The 17,758-nt window shown below is 49.9% G+C and overlaps 1 protein-coding gene across 1 annotated transcript in view; it reads right to left on the minus strand.

Annotated features, from left to right (window-relative positions):
• Positions 1–5,413: 5,413 nt before the first annotated feature.
• LOC119969448 (protein-glutamine gamma-glutamyltransferase 2-like) overlaps positions 5,414–17,758 on the minus strand; it is a 51,288-nt gene continuing 38,943 nt past the window's right edge. The window contains exons 11-13 of the mRNA XM_038803087.1: positions 15,674–15,834; positions 9,235–9,371; positions 5,414–6,970 (exon numbers count right to left, since the gene is read on the minus strand). Of these exons, the coding sequence (XP_038659015.1) occupies positions 6,820–6,970; positions 9,235–9,371; positions 15,674–15,834 (449 nt within the window). The 3' untranslated portion in view covers positions 5,414–6,819. The remainder of the gene's footprint in view (positions 6,971–9,234; positions 9,372–15,673; positions 15,835–17,758) is intronic.

Here is a 17,758-nt window from a genome sequence, read left to right on the forward strand (position 1 = left end):
AGTATCCATGATGTTCTAAACTTTTCCTTTAAGTCCTAGGAACACGAGTACCAGGATGAAGTCCCTCTTCACCGTCACAATACTCGCCACCCTGCTCTCTCTCGCTGCATCCAGAAGAAGGAGATGCCCGTATGGAAGCCGACGTCCACCCCTGTGCCGAGAAGGAACCCCACGATGTGGAACAACGACAGATCTCCGATGGATCACCACGGCTATCAAAACCTGCCCAACCACCGTTCATCCCGACGACCAGAAGCCCCGATTCCGGACTACGTACATGGTTCTGATCTACGATCGCCGCACATGCCGGTGGAACCACCGGTGCATTGATAAGGACAGGGTACAAATTTTACCATCAAGGACTACTCACCCCTACTCGCCTTCCAGAAGGAAGCGGGCAACGCACCATGTAACGGCAAATTCTTTTCTGTTTATGTCCTATGTCTATGCTAAGAAAGTGGGTGTCTCCTCTTGCTGGGTATGTACACAGGTCCCGACCCATGCCCATGGAGGCATTCCCTTGATATCTGTTCCTTTCTCGATCGAACAGACGGCTGCATGGGTTATATTCCAGACAGTTCAGAGAATATCACGCGTCTGGTAACCCATATCAGAGATGGAGTACAGCGCTTGCGACTCGCCGGTCAGGCTGACTGGTGGAGCTGGATGTGGTCCAATTCTTGGGCCACTTACCTATTCCATGGGCTCATTATCTTCGTTACCATCTGTTTGTTGCTCTGTATCATAGCTACTGGTGTGAAATGCCTATGCAACCGTTTGGGTGCCACTGCATTACCACAGATGCTTCAGAGATCCGCCCTAGACGAAAAAGAAACACTGGTTCCACCTACCCCTGACCTATATGAGGAAGTGGCATCCTGCCGGAGCCTAGTAGAGGAGGAGTACCTCCGCCTCGCTCTCATTTCCATCTAAAGTATCCTGAGTGTTATGTGATCAAGGAATGATCAAAGGGGGGAATGTAGAAGTGGATTTCATTTGGAACTTCGCTGATAGGGTTAATATAACAGTTCTGAAAAGCTCTGTGAAAGAGATGTCAACAGGTCAAGGGATGAAATAAAGGGAGTGTGTCTGACCGTATCTGTAAAAGCAAAGATGTCAGAAGGTTATGGGATGGAATATAGGGAGTGTGGCATTGGTACTAATTAATGTTCTGACCCGTATCTGTAAAAGCAGAGAGGTCAAAAAGGCAAAGAATGGAATGAATGGGAACCGTTACTTTATTGCAGAGATAAACATAATTAAGCTCGTTTGACCAGTTGGAACAATTAAACATTGAAATGTAAGGGGGACTGTCTTTGGAGTGAGTTGAGCCATATGGCCATGGGATACAAAAACCTTTGTATTAATATTGATAGTGACTTGTGCTAATGATTATGTCAAAAATAACCTCCCGACCTCGAAGAATAATTCCATATATGTACATGTTCTGGATCCTTGCAAAATCATAGGTGTATCTAGGAATTTAAAGGGACCACCTCTAAGCTGTGATTGTATAAAGATACCGTCCATATTTTGGACTTTGGCACTTCTCGAAGGTAGTTACCCGACTGCTTAGAGATTTGTCCCGGCCGTAAATAAACGAATATTCGTTACTGACGTGTTCGAGTGTTTTACTTCTGGACTGACGATCAGATACGTGAAAGCGCAATTCACACCTGTGTGTTTCCATCAGTGTGTGTCTGCACCATGATATACTGGTGTATATTATGACAACACACACTCACCCCCTCTCTCATACACACACTGCACCCTCTCACACACACACTCACCCTCTCACACATGCTCTACCCCCTCTCTCACACACTCACCCACTCTCTCACACACACACTCACCCTCTCACACATACCCTACTCCCTCTCTCACACACACTCACCCCCTCTCTCACACACACTCACCCCCTCTCTCACACACACTCGACCCCCTCTCTCACACACACACTGCACCCTCTCACACACACACTCACCCTCTCTCTCACACATACACTACCCTCTCTCTCACACACACTCACCCTCTCTCTCACACACACTCTAACCCTTTTTTCACACACTCTGCTCTACCCCGAGGCTTGCTCTGAACCCTCCACATTCCGTTCCGAGGCACTCTACTCCCTGCACTCCATTGTCTCATACTCATCCAAATCAGAATTTGGTTTCTGCAGAAGCCAGCCTCTGATTGAACACAGTAAGAAGTCTTACAACACCAGGTTAAAGTCCAACAGGTTTGTTTCAAATCACTAGCTTTCGGAGCACTGCTCCTTCCTCAGGTTGGACTTTAATCTGGTGTTCTGAGACTTCTGATTGAACAATTTTTCAATGTGCCTGTCTTTCCACGGACCCCCTGTGAGGCTCCGAAAGATCCATTGGGTTCTGCAGACCCCAGTTTGGGAATCTTTAATTTAGACCACTGGAGCTAAGACTACAAATTGCTTAATCTTCCCAGCCCATGTGAATATGAGTGGGAATTGTTGCCTCATTAACACATCAAATTATCCTCCATTCCAGTGCTGCTATCTGAATGTTTTCTTTTAAACCTATGCAAATCCACTTTGCTATAAAACATACCCTTTCAAAACAATTGATTCCCAAATTTTCTCAAAAAATTGAAGTATCTCCAGAATTGACACTGATGCAAAAAAGATACCAAACCAAAAAATAAGAAAGCTGGAAGAGTGAGAAAAGACATCAATGGGCGGCATGGCAGCACAGTGGTTAGCACTGTTGCTTCACAGCGCCAGGGTCCCAGGTTCGATTCCTGGCTGGGGTCACGGTCTGTGCGGAGACTGCACGTTCTCCTTGTGTCTGCATGGGTTTCTTCCAGGTGCCTCCCACAGTCCCGAAAGATGTGCTTGTTAGGTAAACTAGACATTCTGAATTCTCCCTCTGTAGGACCAGAGGATTTTTACAGTAACTTCATTGCAGTGTTAATGGGAGCCTACTTGTGACAATAATAAAGATTATTATTGTTAGATTACTATAAAATCGATTTTCTTTGAACACGTTAGATTGATCACAGAGCAAGTCAAAAAGCTCAAACAAACTTGGCAAATTTGTTTTGATGGAAAACTGGCAGAAATTATCTATTTCTCTGTCAAAAACGGTTAGTTTCCTCAATTATTCATTGAGATTATATTAAAAAAGCATTGAATTTAAATGCAGAATCACCATAAATAACCAGTAATGAGGATAATCCCTTTCCAAACCTGCAGAATATTTAACTGATGTTCTTATTACCCTTTACCAATTCATGCTCAAAGTAATCAAAATGCCAAGAATGAGGGGCGCGATTCTCCCATATGGGGAGAAATCGTAAGGCTGGGTTCAAATCCGGGCGGGTTTGACGCCAACCCCCCCCTTCCAGACCGGGAACCGATTCTGGTCCCCGGTCGGGGCTAGCATGCCGCCGCCGTAAACTCCGGCATCGCGGGCTTAACGAATTTCGTTAAGCCCGCTTGCCAGAGTTAGCGCCGGCTGACGCATCATATGACGTCAGCCGCGCATGCGCGGATTGGAAGACTCCAACCCGCGCATACGCGGATGACGTCATCGCGCATTTGCGCGAAACCCGCGCATGCGCGGGCCGGGATGCCCCTCAGCCGCCCCACAAAGTGATACAGCGGGGCGGCGGAGGGACAAAGAGATCGCGGGCCCATGGCACCCTTGGCACAGCCGTGCCAATCGGTGCCATGGTTTTAAAGATCGAGAGTTTACGGCCGTTTTTACGAACGGCCAGACCAGGTGTGTTTGCCGTTTGTAAAAACAGCCGTAAAGGGCTGGGAACTCGGCCCATCGAACAGCTGAGAATCGCTGCCGGCCGTAAAAAAACGGCGGCAGCGATTCGTATCGGGAGTCGGGCGTGGGGGGGGGGGGGGGAGAATAGCGGGAGGGCGTCGGAACAGCGTGGCCGTAAAATTTTACGAGCCACGCTATTCTCCGCATCGTCGGGAGTGCGGAGAATCGCACCCGAGATTCGTACAGATAAAACACATAATGAACTGAAGTCACATGCCTGTTTTTACATGGATTGACCACCGGGAGCCTTTAAGAGGTGTCAATTGATGTTGGGTTTAATTAATATATTTGGTGCAGGAAAGGAAGCTGGTAGGATAGTAGATTTGATGAGTTATTTGAAGAGCTTACGTTCTGACTGCGAAGTGGAGGTGAAGCGTTTGAGGACACAGGAACAGTGGGCTGGATTCTCCCGACTCCAAAATAGCGGCCGGTGCGGGGGCGGTGAATCCATTTCTCCGCACGGAATCGGGACCAGCGCCGGTTCCCCGATTCCGCTGGCCCCAAAAAGCGGTCGTGATACTCGCATCGCGGCTGCGGACTCAGTCTATGGCCACCCTGGTCGGGGGCGGGCTGATCGAGGGCGGGGCTGCCTTTTACGCGACCAGGCAATGTTTGTGCGGACCGTCAGAGTTGCATGCGCGGCCGATCGGGGGGGTTTATTTTCAGGGTCCAGCTCAGCGGTTCAAGTCCGCCATGGAGCACGGCGCGGCCACTGGAGGCTGCCGCCATGCGCATGTGTGGCCTCCAACCTGGAAGTGCAGGGGCCCGTATCTGCAGCAAAAGCTGCTAGATTTGCGCCGGGTCCCTGCTAGCCCCCTTCAAGGCTGGGAATAACTGGCCCTTTCACACCAGCTTTTCTGGCGTGAAAGTCCACAGTTCTGATATCGGCATGGGAACGTAGTCCCAATAATGGAGAATCCAGCCCAGTGTTCCTAGCCACTTTACCAGCAATTGGTAAACATTGTCCTCATGGGTATTGTCATTGCTCAAAAAGAAAAAAAAACTTCCATTGGTTTATACACCTTCAAAAGTTTCATAGTCAGTGAGGTACTTTTGAAACATTGTTGGGGAAAATGCTTGACAATCTGGATACAGCAACATCACACCAACAGCAATCATGGTTACCGACCAGGGCTGGGATTTTCCAGAATTGACCGGAGAGTTCCCAGGTTATGCAGCCAGCAAGCAATGGAAATGGCCATTGCTTTGGGAGGGCCGGGGTATAGAAAATTTCAGCCTCTAGACAATCTGTTATAGTGATGTCGCAAGAGGCAAATATTGGTCACAACACTGGTGGCAAAAGTCACTGCTTTTCATCCCAGAGTGGCATGAAATATTTTACATCCACCTGAGGAGACAGATCAGCCTCAGTATAGTATGTAAGCTGAAAACTCATAAATCATTTGTATTGTTGTATGAGGCTTTAATTGCTCACTCCTCCCCATGCAGTTTGAAGAAAGACTTTTCTTTCCAAGTGAATGAAAATGTTCTCCTAAATCCTCTGGGGACGGAACATTCATCAGTTGCAAGCTCCGTAGAGACCAATAACTTTGAAAAATAGATACAAACTTCTAGTTGCTACCTGAAATAATAACACTACAAGATTTCAGATTTTAAAAAGTGTTTATTGTATTAAATGACTGAGAAAACACTATTGATTACATACTATTTTCTTTTGTTGGAAACACACTTTAAACTACAAAATGTGACGTTTCTACATATGACCCCTCGCACACTCCACAAAATTGCCGTTGTCTTGGTAAACAATTCAAAGTTGCTCCCAACTTCCGATGGGTTTCCTTTTTACCATTCCCGGTGAGGTAACATCTAATCCTAAAACTGACTTTCACTCTGAGGGTTAGATTCCTGCCCTCCAGCCCAAGCCAGGCGAAGCTGCCCGCCTCCCTTGAATGACCACAAACTTTGGTCACTTCAATTTGAGCTTGTCCTGTCACCTGCATTCTATCTCACCAACAATCTATCTCACCGAAAGCTAGTGTTTGAAGCAAATATGTTGGACTTTAACCTGGTGTTGTAAGACTTCTTACTGTGCTCACCGAAGTCCAACCCCGGCATCTCCACATCATGGCTACCAACAATAGAGTCAGTATTTTCTCTGTTTCAGGTGCAGGACTGGTTCACTCTCTCTTCTGCCATTTGCCTCTCCAGTAGCTGCACCCCAACACAAAACTGCTGTCTGCCTGTGATGTTCACAGATTTGTCTGTTGCCTGATCACAAGAATGATTTCCCAGCACTCTGGCAACCTCGCATTCGGGTAGAAATGCAACTTGGACAACTTTGATCCCAGCTCCTTATAATCATGGAAATAAACAATAGTTTTCAGTGCCACAATTTACAACTTTGGGAAATTCAGGTTCTATCCAACCATAAATACCCAGCACCTTCGTCCCAATAAACATTCCCCTCCTTTGATTTCAAACAAGCAAGTCACCCAAACTGACAGTCAGGCAGATGCCAGACTATATGACCCCCTTTATTTATCCTACGTTTAAAGCTGCAGAAAAAAAATATAACCATCTTCTAAAACTCGCAGGCAGCACGGTGGCGCAGTGGGTTAGCCCTGCAGCCTCACAGCGCCGAGGTCCCAGGTTCGATCCCGGCTCTGGGTCACTGTCTGTGTGGAATTTGCACATTCTCCCCATGCTTGCGTGGGTTTTGCCCCCACAACCCAAAGATGTGCAGGGTAGGTGGATTGGCCACGCTAAATTGCCCCTTAATTGGAAAACAATTAATTGGGTACTCTAAATTTAAAAAAAAAATCTTCTAAAACTCATACTTAAAACTCATACTTCTAAAACTCATACCCAAAAAATGCAGTATTAAAATTGATGAACATTTGCAACTAAGCAAAAGGTGTATTTAATCAAATATCCTGATTGCAATATTTAATGATTTTGTGAAAATGTAAGCAGTTAATGCATCCCTTAATGACTATCCCTTGGATTCAGAAATAGCGTCTTGAGCACTATTTCAGGCTTCTTCTGTTCTCTATTTTTCTTGGACTGTGATGTTCAAGGATGCTTTTACATCTCGTAGTTTGTCACAGTCAAAATCCAACAATAGTTTCTTCAACCCCGTCTTCAAAGGAACAAAGTTACACTTTATTTTGGCTGAATCGTTCGCTGCTACATTGGGAACTCTGAGGGGAAGAAATAATGAGGAAAAATTCTTAGAATTGTAAGACAAGGATTGTAAAATTGTTAATACAATCAGTAAATCTGGAATTATGGGCAGAATGTTACACCCCTCCACCCGCGCACACACACACCCCCCCCCCCCCCCTCCCCGCCCCCTCCTCCTATGGCAGGTTCTGAGGCAGGGAGTGTAAAATTGCATGCACGGGTTTCTCTCCAGCATCCCGCCCAGCCCGACCGAGACGTAATTTCACAGTGGAGCAGGCAGAGCCTCAGAGGGGAAGCCTGCCCATGCCCGAATTAATGATAGCCCCACCCAACATCAATTTCTAAGCTGGCCAGCACCAGTTGGGAAACCTAGCCCTTCTGTCCACGCCAGCCTACACCCCAACACCAAGGTTGCCCCCTTTTCGGCCCCCAGGGCATCCTCTCCCCTCCTGCCCCTGGGATTGCCCGGGGCTTACTTGAAGTGTGGTCCCAGGACTCAGGTTTAGGCACCGCACTCCAGTTCCTCGTTTGGCCATTGCAGCACTATGCCTGGAAAGGCTGGAGAGCTGACAGCCAATCAGATTGGCTGACAGCTTTCCAAAGCCCACCTGCTGCCAATCAATGCTCAACTGTGTGTAAAATGGCTGTTTGGGGTCTGTTGGGGCCAGCAGGCATGAGTTACAGGACGACTCTCAGGACGACGGGATCGAGTGCTCACTATCCCAAAAATTCAGGTCTATAAATCTGGTCTGATGGTGATCGCAAAACTATCATTGAATGTCGGAAAGACCCATATGCTTTACTAATGCCACTTAGGGAAATAAATCTGGAATCCTTACCTGGTCTGGCCTACATGTGACTCCAACCTACAGCAAAGTGTTTGACTCTTAGCTGACCTCTGAAATGTTCAGTTCAAGGGCAAATAGGGATGGGCAACAAATGCTGGCTTTGTCAGCGACACCCACATCTCATGAAAGAAAAAATGTACAAAAAAATCGGCCACAGTTTCCCTAGAGTGTCCTTCAGCCTGATGTTTTGCGTTATCAAGTTCAGCACTGAACTGGAACAGCAGAGAGGAAGGGAAGGGTTGGTAATTTCTAACGTTTTCTTTACTAATGAAGAAAATTCACTTAACAACAAAAGAAAATAATTTCTAATTTTTAACGATTCTATTCACCTGTCTCAACTCCAAATGTTAGGTTCAACACTGCCCTCTGCAGGGTCTATGCTATTCTTAAATAGCTTGAGCTGCATATATCAACTATGTGTGGCGAAACAAATAAGCTTCAAAGTGTTAAATTAGTTCTTACCTCCTGACATGGTCAGCCCTGTGAAGGAGGGTAAAAGGCTCCCTCTATTCACAGGCAATCATTTCTCTATACAACTGTTTCCCACTTTCAATTTGGGTCTTAACTACCTCGGGGCTCCTGAAGATTTGTTTGGTGGTGGTCCAACAAGCTTTGGTCAGCACCACCACCCCCTACCCCTTGACCCCAGCCCATCCTTATTAAATTCCATTCAGTGTCTCAAAGACAGGAATCTCCAACAATGCTGAAAATGATTCAGCTACATCTTTTACATTTGCTGAATATATCAAATTATGTTATCAATGATCAATAAGGCAGTGACCTCACTCGGAGTCTACTATACCGGTCCAATGAGTTCCACTGCGGTAATAGCAGAGTGGGAAGTGATACTAGCTGGGGTAGCTCTGAGGAAATTTGTGCAAAAGGTGTGCCAAATATGTTAAATGCTCCCCTGCCCATTTGACCACACTTGCAAAATAATGCCACAGGGATTTGGCAGAAAAATGAAGAAAATGACTGGACCTGGTAAAGTGGATTCCAAATATTTTTGGGACATTTAATTTTCTCATGGACAGAGGGTGAATAACTGTCCACTTAAGCGCTGCATTTGGCAGTCAAGTGGAAATAGCCATCCTTGGGCCATCCCGAACCAGACTTAACTGGGGGAATGGGAGGCATGGACCCAACACGCACCCTCTCCAAAAAGGCCTGAAAAGTATAAATACTGGAATTGAAATGCCCAGTGTGCGCCTCTGCAAAGAACTTCAGCAGGGAAATGTTTGGGCTGCAACCAGGGAGAAGGGAAGGCTGAACATCAATCTCTGAGCTATACATTCGCTTCTTGGATCTTACTGACCCTGTGCCAATTTGCTCTTGACTCAGGTATGACATGATCATTTGTAGCCAGATGCTGGAGATACATTTGCTTATTACCAATCACAAACACTGTACTTTTCCAAAGGGTCTCTACTTACTTTATTTCCATTTCACCTTCAATCAGACCTGTCCCCTCAAGAGTCAAGACACAATCCTTCAGAATTTCAGGAAAAGGGTTCTGAAAGCTGACCTCGATGTGAACTTTCTTATTCAGCACAGCAGAGAAATTCATCATCTGATGAAATAAATCAGGATTTTTTTAACATATTGAAATGAAACTTTACTCCCATCGAAACACTAAGGTTAGTAATAACATGACTTTATAGATTCGGCTCACCGAGGACACAATATTTGGTTACACATTGGGGATTTATATCCAAATATCTTCCTGAGTATCAAAGACGATGCTTGATATCCTTAACAAGCACTAAACTATCCCAGTTTTGAAAGCTCCTATTCTCGTTGTATCCATAACCGTTTGGGAGATACCATCCCAAATTTCCACTACTCTTGTCGTGAATAAGTGTGCAAACTTCCCCACGGAGAGGGGAATTTAGGTTTTTTTCTTGGCAGACGAAGTACGATGAACTAATTGGTCTAGCAAATCTGTAACTACCGGGTGATCTGTTTATACACAGATCTTTCTTTTTATGCAAACTTCATATTGAAAATAAGCGCATGGCTTAGTCCCATAATAAACCATGAGAAATTGGACAAGTATAATCAATATTCAAATTTTCATGACATTAAATGCATTAGTGAATGCGGTCATACATTTTGTGCAAGTACGTTTTAGGCCTGCCTCACAAATTGCAACAAATCTCACCTGATTCCTTCCCTGCATCAGTTCATCTGTTACTGAAACACTTATCCATCTATTTTTTTTAATCTATGGAATTAACTATTCCAACACACTCTTCGCTGGCCTTCCACATTCTGCCTGCTATACATTTGAGGTTGGATAAAACTCTTCTGCCTGCATCTTTTGCATCAAACCTTACTCATCCATCACCTTGGTGCTTGCTGACTTACATTGGCTGCTGGTCAAGAAATACCTCAATTGTAAAACCCTCATCCATGTTTTCAAAACCCTTCGGGTGGGATTCTCCATTTAAGAGATTAAGTGCTGATGCTGGGACTGAATGGCGGGTGTTCTACAGACATGATGGTCATGCTGGTCCTGGAGCCATTCAGAACATGCTAATGGGCCAGGACTGGTGCCACGTGGAACTAGTGCAATTCCAAAGCACGCCGACATGTGATTTGCCAGGGGTGAGATCGGCACTCGAGTGCCTGACAAGCTGCAGCCACATATAAGCACTCACTCCCCACACACTCTCATACCAGCCACTAAGGTGCCACCCTGAAAAGCAGCACTGAAGTTCGTCAATGCAGGGCTGGAGGCACCGCTGGACGCCATGGCGGAGAAGTGAGACACCCTGCTCCCCAGGGTGGGAAGGAGGCTGCCACCGGCCGATGTCAACCGGGATTGGGCGCAGGTGGCAGAGGCCATGAACGCCGTCGGACTCACCGCTAGCACCAGGAAGAAGCTACACGACATCCTCAAGGCAGCCAGCACCACCTCCGTGACCCTGGCACCACCACTGTCCCACACAATGCAAAATCCATCAACCCCCTCTCCCCCCACCCCCCCCCCCCCCCCACCCCCCCAGCTCCATGAGGCATCCACCAGGTGGATCAATAGGCAGTGCTGGGTGAGGTGGGAAACCCTTCTGTCTTCCTGTGCATTCCACACCTAAGTGCCTCACACTGTGCATTATCTGTCCCCCCACAGGAGAACCACAGGGAATAGAAGGAGCCGGGAGGAGGGGCACTGGACTTGTGGCCCCTCACCATCAGCAGAGCAGAGGCGATGGGGTTGCAGAGCGGGCAGTTGCCGAGATGGAGGTCAGCACTGGAGATTCAAGTGAGCCCTTAATGAATTATGATGTTCCAATGGCACATGTGTCAACACTTCCCTCACATCACACCTTGCCACGATCTAACCATGCGTCTTGTCCTTTGTCTTGCAGGATCACCTGGCGTCGTGACAGGACCTACTGGTGACTGCACCTTAACTGCGCAACACCCTGGAGCACCTGTCCGGGCACAACACTGTCTTCTCATCACTGCAGTCACCAGCAGCCTCCACCATCCCAGAAGCACTCAGCTCGGTTAGGGACCATAGCGAAGAGGTTACTGGGAGACTGGTGTGCATGACACACATGCAGCAGTACCTAAGGTGGAGGTAGAAACACTGAGGGAACGGACGGTTGGAGGGCAGTCCAATCCTGGGACTAGCTGCCACCAGACAAGTCTCGGGCTACTGGAAAAGGCAGTCCCATCAATGTTAGAGATGCAGGCACAGAACCAGTGAACACATGAGAGGGTGTCAGCAACCATCCAGTGCCTGGAGATGCTGTTGCAGGAGCTTGAGGCGGTGCCAACTATGCATGGCATGCAGGTCAATATCACATGGGTGGCATCTGTAGTGGAGGCCTTTGGTGCAAAGATATCAGCCATGGGTCAGGATGTCCAAGGCTTGGGGCACTCTGATAGTGGGTGTTGGCCAAGGCACAGGACTAGGGAAACTTTGTCGCAGGCAGCCATGTACCAGTGCCAAATGGACATTGCAGCAGCGCTCCAGAGCTTAGCCCAGTCACAACGGGTTATAGCTGCGGGCGTCTGATCTGGTCTCTGAATGATGTGGCACAGTCCCAGAGGGACGTGGCACAGTTCAAGAGGGCAGTGGTGCAGTCCCTGTGCTCCATGGCCGCGAGCATCAAGACCCTGGTCGCGATGAGATCAGGCCTCCAGGACTGGCAATGCCAGTTAGTAGGGGAACCCCCGGAGCTTGCGTTGGCCACATCCCTGTCCCAAGAGGTAGCCTAGAGGCCATTGGCACCCCAAGGGAGGAGGTGATGATGGGGCCCATGCCAGTTGAGAGCAGGTGCCAGACCACATCAGCGCCTCTGGATCTCCCCCACATGTCCCTGGCACATCAGATGGGCAATGGGCTGAACAGGATGGCACCACATCACATATGACAACCGTAAGATTGCCAGGCCCATCTAGAATTTGGCTGCCAAGGGGCTCAGGTCACAGGACAGTTTTTGGAGTGCAAGGAGAGGGTGCAGGTGAGGGGGTGGTTGGTCAGACGGGGTGTGTGAGGGTGGGACGAGATGTTTGGTGGCCTGCAGGTGGCCAAGCTGCCTAGTTGGTGAACTTGGAGATCACGTTGTCCCATGCACGGCGCCCTGGTGCACATGCTGTACGGCCTCCTGTGCTTTCCCATACCCTAACCATCCTAGCCCTCATCCGCATTCTCCTCGTCGGACGAGGCCTGGTGCTCAACGTCCTCCTCCAGTTCCTGGTGTGCCATAATCCGACAGATATGGGGCGGGAGGGGAGGCAGAGAGCACAGAGTCTCACTCTATGCAGATGACCTGCTCCTCTACATCTCGGTCCCACAGAGCAGCATGGACGGAATCATTGTGCTCCTGAAAGAGTTTGGAGCCTTCTCGGGCTACAAACTCAACATGAGCAAAAGCGAGGTCTTCCCAGTACACCCGCAAGGTGGGGGGGGCAGCACTAAAGGGGCTGCCGTTCAAACAAGCCCGACACAAATTCCGCTACCTGGGGATCCAAATAGCCCATGACTGGAAAGGGATCCACAAATGGAACCTCACCAGTCTGACAGAGGAAGTAAAAAAGGACCTGCAAAGATGGAACACATTCCCACTCTCCCTCACGGGGAGAGTCCAGACGATCAAAATGAACGTACTGCCCAGGTTCCTCTTCCTGTTTAGATCCATTCCGATCTACATCCCCTAGGCCTTTTTCAAAGCACTGGACAAACTAATCATGGCGTTCGTATGGGGGGGTGGGGGGGGGGGGGGTAAAAATGCTAGGATCCCAAAGAAGGTCCTACAAAAAACAAATCTGGGGGGGGGGGCAGCAACTGCTGGGCGGCAACAGTCGAGCGAGTAAGGGGCTGGATCCAGAGGCCGAGTGGGTGCGCGCGGAGGAGGCCTCCTGCATGGGGACCTCCCTCCGGGCCCTCGCCACGGCAGCACTCCCATCCCCACCCAAAAAACACTCCAGCAGCCCAGTGGTGACAGCCACCCTCCAACCCTGGAACCAACTGTGGCAGCAATTTGGCCTGACCAAAATGTCGGACAAGGCTCCCATCTGCAACAACCATAGGTTCACACCAGCACTGACTGACGCCACCTTCAAAAGGTGGAGGAAGGACGGAGGGACACTGACAGTCAGGGACCTATACACGGACGGCAAGATCGCAACACTGGACGAACTGACAGAGAAATTTCGGCTAGCCAGGGCGAACGAGCTACGGTATCTGCAGCTCAAAACTTCTTACGAAAGGAGGCAAGGATGTCTCACCCACAACCGCCACGACAGACACTACTGGAAGACCTACTGGACGCAAGTATCCTAGATAAAGGGAACTCTAGCGACATGTATGGCTGACTGGTAGAAAGGTCCGACACCGTACTGGACACAACAAGAAAGAAATGGGAGGATGACCTGGGGATATTCTCCGGCCCCCCCCAAAATCCCGTCGAAGTGAATCGTGCCGCGCGCCGCAGAGAATGTAGAGGACCGGCGCAATGCAACGGCCCCGGGGCCGCCCCACTTCTCCGGGCTGGATGGGCCGAAGTCCCGCCGACGTGTCCATGGGTCACGCCAGCGTAAATCCTATTTAACGGCTGGTTGACGCCGGCCAGCGCAGAGGTAGAGGTCGGCGTGGTGCGGCTGCCAGAGAAGTGACGGCATGGCCACAGGGGGTGGGGGGTATCGCAGGAGCCGTTGGAGGGTGCATGCCGCGGGGAGAGGGGGGGACCGGGGAGGGCGAGTGATGGAGAGGGTGCGTGCCGGGGGGGGGAGAGGAGGAGGGGTTGGGGAGGATGCGTGCCGGGGTGGAGGGGGCGGGGCGTTGGGGAGGGTGCGTGCCAGGGAGGAGAGGGGGGAACCGGGGAGGGTGCGTGCCAGGGAGAGGTGGCAGGTTGGGAAGAGTGAGTGATGGAGAGGGTGCGTGCCCGGGAGGAGAGGGGTGGGCCGGGGAGGGCGAGTGATGGAGAGGGTGTGTGCCGGAGAGGAGAGGGGTCAGGGGTTTGGGGAAGGTGAGTGCCGGGGATGGGGCGGGGGGTGTCCGCCTGGCCGTGTGCCAGCTGCCAACAGTCACGACCATGCAGCCCATGGCACCTGGCTAGGAGGGGGGGGGGGGGGGGGTATGGGCAATGGTAACATGTCATCTATCCCCCCTCACCTCCACCCCCTGCAGGCCGTTATGTTTGGTCATCACCCAGCTATGTTGGCCGCCGTAGCGGGAGCCGCACTTCTACATGTTGCCCTGGGGGAGCTGAAGCACGAGTGTGCCAGGGAGGCGGAGGAGGCTGCCGCAGAGGAGCGTGCTGCAGGAAGGCAGGTGGCCGCTGTCCAGGCTGGAGGGCCGCCCACATGGCAGGACGAGGAAGAGAAGGAGGAGGATGAGGAGGTAGTGGTGGTGCCACGGAGACGCCCAATGAGGCCCTGTGTGTACTGGTCCTGCTCATCGTACCAGGACCTCATGAACCAGGCATGCAGGAGGCGACTACGGATGAGCTGGGAAACCGTGCCACACATCTGCCACCTGATGGCACACCTGGCACCGCATGGCACTGGGGGAGGACACTCTCTCCCCGTGGCCGTCAAAGTTACGGTGCCCTGAACATCTATGCCAGGCGTCGAGTGGGTGCCTGTCCGGCATCTCACAGGCATCGGTGCACCGGGCGAGCGCTATATGCACCGGACAGACGCCCTGTATGCCGTTGCGGACTGCTACATCCAGTTCCCTGTGCTCCGGGCCAGCCAGGATGCCCGGGCAGCGGGCTTCGCTGCTGTGGCCAGGATGCCCATGGTGCAGGGGGCGATCGATGGTTTGCACGCTGCCGTGCGGCCACCTGTGGATAACAGGGCCGTGTTCACCAGTAGGAAGGGGACCTAGTCCATGAACGTGCAGGTGGTCTGTGATCATTGCATGAGGATCCTGCACGTCTGCGCCCGGTACCCGGGCAGTGTACGTGACTCATTTGTATTGGCGCATTCTTTCATCCCCACCATGTTCGAGGGACACCTCCCCCTTGGCTGAGGGGCTGGTTGCTGGGCGCCAGGGGTTACCCGTTGCGGTCGTGGCTGATGACGCTTAGCATCAGGCTGATGACACCAAGCTTTTGGCCATCTGCCCTAATGTCACCAAAAGTGTCTCTGTGTCTGATTTTGCTTTCTAATTCTCTTGCGAAGAGCCTTGGATTGTTTTATGATGTCATAGGACACCAGTACGTGCAATTTGTTGCTTTTGGATTACAAAGTGAGTAGTGATCTGATTTCCTGACCCTGGCGCACACATTTCTCACCGCTGTCTACAATCTGCCCTAATATAAAAAGAAAAAGGGAAAATAAATCCATCAATAGATATTAGCTCAATCAGTGTTAGCTTCCAATGTGAACGTTGAATGAGGTGAGGTTCACTATTACCTTAACTGTTAATTTAGGGTTGATCAGAGAAATGTCTTTTATTGCACAAGCTTTTTCTTCTGATGATACATCAGTTACAACAGATATCAGCTTAATTAGGTTGTACATGTCAGGGAACATGCCATATTCTTTGTAATCCAATTTCACAGGGATTTTCATATCTGCAAAATATCAGGAAAGGAAAAAAGGTTACAAAACTGACACATATATAATTTTTATGTATCATTTCACATTTTGAGATATATTAATACAAATATAGTTCAATATTTTAACACAGACCCAATGCTTATGAACCTGGCGACATCGCTGATGAATATTCGATCATAGATCATAGAGTTTACAGTGCAGAAGGAGGCCATTCGTCCCATCGAGTCTGCACCGGCCCTTGGAAAGAGCACCCTACTTAAGCCTACATCTCCACCCTAACCCCGCAACCCAGCAACACCACCTAAGCTTTTTTAGACACTAAGGGCAATTGGTCATGGCCCATCCACATGAAAATGAAATGAAATGAAAATCGCTTATTGTCACAAGTAGGCTTCAAATGAAGTAACTATGCAAAGCCCCCAGTCGCCACATTCCGGCGCCTGTTCAGGGAGGCTGGTACTGGAATTGAACCGTGCTACTGGCCTGTCTTGGTCTGCTTTCAAAGCCAGCGATTGAGCCCTGTGTTAAACCAAATCTGCACTTTGGACTGTGGGAGGAAGCCGGAGCACCCGGAGGAAACCCATGCAGACACGGGCAGAACGATCTTGGCCTAAATCTTCTGGTCAAGCGTGCTGAGGGAATCATCATGGGCGGGCCAGTAAATATGATGGACAAGCCAAATTGCATGGGAATTTCTGGTCCCAGGGCAGATAGGATTGGAAACTCTCACATATTGCAACAACGAAAACAACCTATTGCAAAGCAAGTTGGTGGAATTTAGTTCCAGTCATGCAGGCCCCCACATTCCCACCCCAACCGATGCTCTGACCCTTCCCCACCCCAATTCACCACAGCGGGAGGGAGTCCCATGTCAGGCCCTTCCTGCCCTCCACTAAATTGCAGATCATTTTCCTGACATTAAGAATCGAAAGCGGGTGCTCCCATCGATTATCACCTCTCCCCGGTAAATATCACTCCTGTTCTGGCAGGCTCCATTAAATTCAACCCAGAAAACAGAAAATGCTCCCAAAATATTCAGCAGGACTGGTAGCAACTTTGGAAGGAAAAACAGAGTTAAGATTTCATGTCAATGACATTTCTTTAGTTCTGATGGAAGATCATTGAACTGAAATGTGAGGCTGGCCATATATAATATTGTTGGTGGTATCAGTACCTAGCGAGGACAGAATTTAAAATTTATGGTCGCGGGGGACATCTCTGAATTGCAGTGAGCGGGAAACTGCTCATCTCCAATTAATAGACCATTAAGCCCCTCTCCTGTGTTGTACAGGTAGGGACTGAAATTTTTGATGGAGAGTTTGAAAAGCTCAACACTCTGGTCCAGTTTAATGTTGCAAATTCTGTGATAATGGAGTGCAGGCTTCAGTTGCGATTAAGAGCAGCTGATACTAATTGAGGTAAGGTTCGGGCACAATGATAACCTTGGCCGAGATTCTTCAAAACGACAGCTAAGTGTTGACGCCAGCGTAAACACCGGAGTGTTTCACGCCAGCATCAACAGACCTCTTGGCCCAGCGATTCCTTGGCCTACAGGGTGCCAGCACGGCACCTGAGTGCTCCGCGCTGCTCCAGCTGCCGATACGCGGCCCTGCACTTCTGGCCGCGGGTCAGCGCATGCACGCGGTGGTTCCGCGTGACATGGCGGAGCCATACAGTGGGCCGGCGCAGAAGAAGGTAGGTCCCCCCCAGATAGTACGCGCCCGCCGATCGGTGGCCGCCGATCACGGGCCTAGCTATCGTGGAGGCCCCCCCCGGAGACTGATCCTCCGCCCCCATCAGAACGGCCACTGCAGCCGCGACACCGAGCTCCCACCAGGTGGAACCATACATGAACCACGCCGGCGGGAACTCGGCCGGTTGACCACAGAGAATCGCTGCGGGGGCCTCTTTTAACGGCCCCCGACCTGCGCCGCTTTG

Source organism: Scyliorhinus canicula, chromosome 7, assembly GCF_902713615.1.
Source record: "Scyliorhinus canicula chromosome 7, sScyCan1.1, whole genome shotgun sequence".
In the NCBI taxonomy this organism is placed as follows: domain Eukaryota; kingdom Metazoa; phylum Chordata; class Chondrichthyes; order Carcharhiniformes; family Scyliorhinidae; genus Scyliorhinus; species Scyliorhinus canicula.